Below are 4,841 nucleotides of genomic sequence, written 5' to 3'. Positions count from 1 at the left end.
AACTACATGAGCTGAGAGCAGCGTTTTCTGGCTGCCGGCTCCTCCATGCTGGGATCCCACTTTGGATCCTCTCCCGGCCCCGGCGCTTCCCAACCCCACCCAAGGGAAGATTCTGGAAAAGGCAAAGCTCAGAAAGGATGGGCTGAACGCGCTCATCCCCCTGGGAACGCTGCAGGGAGAGGGGAAGGGGATGTTTGGCGCTCGGGAAAAGTTATCCAGCGCTTCAAAAATAGCAACTAATCCCGAACCCGCGGCTCTGCCGCTCTTCCCGGGGAGCCGTGACGGATTAATGAGGGATGCGGCTGCAAGTGCTGCAGCCACCGCGCTCCCCTGGGCTTCCCACAGAATTCCAGCACAACCCTGCTGAGCTGGAGCTGGGGGGGATGGAAGGGGCGGCTGTGGGGGCTGCTCCGGCCCTGAGGGATGGAGGGATGGGAGCGAGAATCCCACAGCGTCCCAGGGCATCCCGCAGCAATCCCATGGACATGCCGGAGCGCCCCTGGGTGTCGCTGGGCAGGGGCATCCTGCACATCCTGGGGTATCCCGTGGCATCCCAGGGTATCCCACGGTATCCCTGGGATATTCTGCAGCATCCTGGGGTGTCCCACAGCATCCCAGGTATCCCACAGCACCCCGCAGGATCCTGGGAGGGGCTGGGCCTCCCTGGCCATCAGCGGGAATATAGAAAATAAATCTCTCCAGGGAAAATCTCTTGGAGCAGGGACCTTTCCAGCCCAAATTCCTGGGATTTAAACAGCTTTTCCCAGCTTGCTGTGCCTGGAAGGGTGCAGGGCTCCGGGATGACCCTGGGCAAGGATTGGCCGTGCCGGGGTGGAATGCCAGGGATCAATCTCCCAGAGGATTTATGGATTTTGGGAGAAAGAGGGATGAGCAGGAGGGAGGGTGCATCCAGTAACCGCGGGAGTGGGGCCAGTGGACACAGCACCGGAGCAGCCCCGTGACAGGAATGCTCACATGGAAAAACTCTGGATTCCCATCCCCACCTCCCAGTTCCACAGCTCCAGTGTTTCCTTGGGGAATTTCGGGACACCCTGGTGCCACGTGGCCCCGCACCCCAACATTCCCCCTCATCCCTCGGGAATTCTGCCGCTCCCAGCCCCCGTCCCGGGAAGGCGTCAGGCTCCAGAGTTTCGCCCAGGAAAGAGAAATTTGGGATTAAAGCAGTGCCTCTATCTGCACATATTTATAGTGCTCCGACGGATCTATTTTAGCTGGAAAGCCGGGATGAGCTCCCTCGGGAGCATCCCTGGAGTCACATTTTAAGGGACTTGGCTTCTCTTTATGGTGCTCATTTGCATTTGATATCCATAAAAAAGGCAGGCGTTGATAAAAGGCGGATATTTATCCTATTCCTGGCTTGGCAGAGGAGGGTTGGGAATGGCACCGGCGAGAAAACCAATCAAAACCAGGGAAAATGAAAGCTGGAAGGTCCTGCCGGGATCGTGGCCGCTGGGGTTTTAAGGGATGGAATAATTTGGGGCATTAATCCCCCGCTGGAACAGAGCAGGGGGGAGCAGGGATCTCCATGGAGCGGGATCATGGAGCTCCAAAGAGGAGAAACACGGAACAGGGACCCCTGTGGAGCGGGGAACCTCATGGAATCGGGACCCTGCAAGGCACAGGACCAAGGAGCAGGGAAGAGGTGCCAGTCCCCCATCCCATTCCCTATGGATCCTGTGGGCATTGGGACTCTAGGGAGGTGCCAGCCCCTCATCCCAATCCCTACATATCCCAGGGGCACCACGGTGGGCTCTGGGATTCCAGAGCGGTGCCAGCCTCTCGAATCCAGAAAGAGTTCAGTCGATCCCAGTTCCTCCTCCCAGGCACGTGGGAGTTTCATCACTCCTGACAATTCCCATGGCCAGGAAGGGGGAGCTGCATTTTCCCAGCATTTCCCACTGGCTTTGACAATGGATAAAATCAGACTCCGGGATATTTATAGGCAAGAGCACACGGAGAAGGACAGGTTTAGGACACGCTCCACATGGCAGGAGTCAGCTTGGGATAGGGTTGGGAATGCTTACTCTCCAGCTGGATCCGGGGATGGAATGCCCTCATTGCTCCCAGTGTTTGGGCCCTGGAGGGGGACGTTTGGGGGTTTGGGGGGCACTGGGTGGGACTAGGGGTCCCTGGCTGGGCTGGCCATGTCCGGGGTGCTCCAGGATCTGTCGGCATCCGGAGCACAAGATGGATGCAACGGGAAAAGGCTCTGGGATGCGAGGGGCTGGAGGGACAAGGGGATCCCAAGGCACCATCCCAGGTCACCCCAGGTTACTTCCACACTGGGAGTATCATTCCTGGTCGTCCCAGGTCACTGGTTGGACTGGGAGCATCCCTGTGAGCAGGCACAGAGCCTCCCCCTTCCCAAACCCCATCCCAGTGCCGCTGCCTGTGTGGGACAGCGACAGGACACAATCCCCAGGTCTGGGAACAAAGGGATGGACAAAGACTCCCCAACTCCATCCTCGCTCCCCCAGGATCAGCATTCCCTCAGAGGAGCCACCTTTCCCAGTGTTTGATCCCCGGATCCGATCCCTTTAAACACTGATAGAATTCTTCATAACTGAGTTGTGAACGATCCCTGCTCAGGGTCATCTGGCAAACCCGGTTATTGCCATGGAAACGGGAGCCAGGGATGAGCCGCCCCACAGCCCCCCCAGCCAGGGATCTGGAGGATCAAGGAGCTCAAGGAGCAGCTGCTCACACCGGCAATGGGAACCCCCATCCCGGTCACCCTCTGCCTGCTGAGGAGGCAGCACATGGAAATGCCTGGGATTTGGGAAGCTTATCCTCATCCCCATTCTCATTTCATCCTCATTCTCAACCCTCATCCCCATCCTCATCCCCATTCTCATTCTGATCCTCGTCTTCATCCTCATCCTAAACCTCACCTTTGTCCTTGTCCTCATTCTTATCCCATCTCCATCCCATCCTTATCCCTATCGCCATCCTCATCCTCACGTTCTTCCTCATCCGCATCCCCATTCCCATCCCCACCCTGGAGTTTCCCATCTTCTCCCAAATCTGGGGTTTCCCACCTACTCCCCTGGTTTGGGGTTCCCCACCTGCTCCCGAGTTTTTTTGGGGAGAACATCCTTCCCAATTCCAAGCTCAACTCCCCCTGTCCCAGTCCGGCCCAGTGGGCAGCTCCGGTGCTGGATCCCGGTGGATCCACGGTGCATCCCGGTGCTTCCCCTGCGGAGCAGGTGGCTGGGGGGGCTCACCTGCGAGCAGGAAGGTGATGAGGCAGGTTTCCTTGGGCAAGAAGAGCTTCAGGCGGGAGCCGCTGAACACGTATTCCACCACGGCCTCGGAGCGGCCGGCGCGCTGCAGGAACGGCAGGAACTGCTTTGCCTTCTGCGTGTCCTGCAGGGAGGGGAAAGAGGGGGGGTCAAAGTGGGAATGTGGAGACTCCTCGGAGTCCAGGGACCCTCTGGAATCGCCACAGCCTGCCGTGCACCCCAGGACATGCCCCAAAACACCCCCATGGGAGTGGCTGCCTGGCACAGGCAGGTTGGATTCCGTGCCATCCCTAACGGAGCATCCTGGGACTCCCCTTTCCCAGGATTCCCCCCGAAACATCCCAGCGGCAAATCGCTCGATATAACTCCTTATTAATATTCATTAAGAAATACTTAACGAGCTCTCAGGGCTGGTGGGGGTGTCAAGATCCCCATATTCCCTCAGCAGAGCTGGGGGATCCCAGATCTCCACCGGCATTCTGGTGTTGGGTCCGGTCACCCGGTTCCCAGGCCACGAAGCTCCACGGGACAACTCCCAGTATATTTATCCAAGGAAGAAAGGGGAAAAAACCCCAGCAAGTTCCCAAAATCAAAGGCTCCGGGTGGTGTTTTATCCCATTTTATCCTGGCTCCCCTGGCAGAGCGGTGCCAGCAGAATTCCGGCATCTCCTTACCCCGGAGATATCGGCCACCCGGTGAATCGGCACCTCCTTCTTGCTGTGCAGTCCCTTCCCGTTCTTGATAGCCCTGGAAAACAGGGAGCACCGGGAGTCAGCGCCTGCTGCGGCGGGAAGAGCCGGAGTCATCCTCGTGCCCGCCGGGAGAGCCCGGACACTGCAGCTGGATAATCTCAGTCACGGGAATAAGGTATTCCCGGGATAACATGGAGGCAATGAGGAGCCTGAATGAGGGAATATATGGAGGGCACCGAAGGGATTGGAAAACCCAGTGGGAATGGTGGGGCCGGTGCCGGGTCTGGACTTGATGCCAGACCTGGATCTCCTGCCATAGGGTTGGGCACGGGAGGCTGGGAAAGGTTGGAATGTGTTGGGATGCTGGAGGAGCCCACAGCACGGGCACAGGTCTGGGATGTGACTCCAGGCTCTGCTGAAGAGCCCGGAACATCAAACAGATCATCTCGACTGCTCCGAGCCCCTCTCCGCTGGGAGATCTGGGCCTTGCACCCCAAACTCAGCCCAAACCTCCCATTCCCTCCATCCCTGGCATCACCCTGGAGCTGCCGGCACTTCTGCCCAGTGCCAGCACAACCACGGAGTCGGGATGTGCCAGGGATTCCAGCATGGACAAGCCACCTCTGCCACCAGCCCTGCACCGGGAGTGAGCGGGACCATCCGGCACCTCCACGGTGGGAACATCCAGGATCTACCCCCCCAGCACCCGGAGTGCTGCTCCAGGCTCCATGTGCCACATCCCAGCCCGGGTATCCCAGTGCCTGGCTGGAATCTCGCCCACGTCGCAGCGCTCGGAGATGCTGATTTCCTGCCAGGCCTCCCAAAAGGCACATCCCAGGAATGAGTCTCCGAGCAATCTGCCGGCCGCCCACCCCACGGACACGGA

The 4,841-nt window shown here is 58.9% G+C and overlaps 1 protein-coding gene across 1 annotated transcript in view; it reads right to left on the bottom strand.

The window, feature by feature from the left end:
- Positions 1 to 4,841, bottom strand: part of LOC114071100 — a gene marked incomplete at its 3' end in the record, with an annotated part of 60,297 nt that overhangs the window by 3,758 nt on the left and 51,698 nt on the right. The window contains exons 9-10 of the mRNA XM_027908784.1: positions 3,938 to 4,097; positions 3,246 to 3,387 (exon numbers count right to left, since the gene is read on the bottom strand). Coding sequence (XP_027764585.1) covers positions 3,246 to 3,387; positions 3,938 to 4,097 — 302 coding nt within the window. The remainder of the gene's footprint in view (positions 1 to 3,245; positions 3,388 to 3,937; positions 4,098 to 4,841) is intronic.

The sequence above is a fragment of the Empidonax traillii genome, unplaced genomic scaffold, assembly GCF_003031625.1.
Source record: "Empidonax traillii isolate 1590-97213 ecotype Southwest subspecies unplaced genomic scaffold, ASM303162v1 scaffold1840:size75935, whole genome shotgun sequence".
In the NCBI taxonomy this organism is placed as follows: Eukaryota; Metazoa; Chordata; class Aves; order Passeriformes; family Tyrannidae; genus Empidonax; species Empidonax traillii.
Note: the sequence above shows the minus strand (reverse complement) of the source record. Positions and strands in the feature narration are given on the sequence as shown.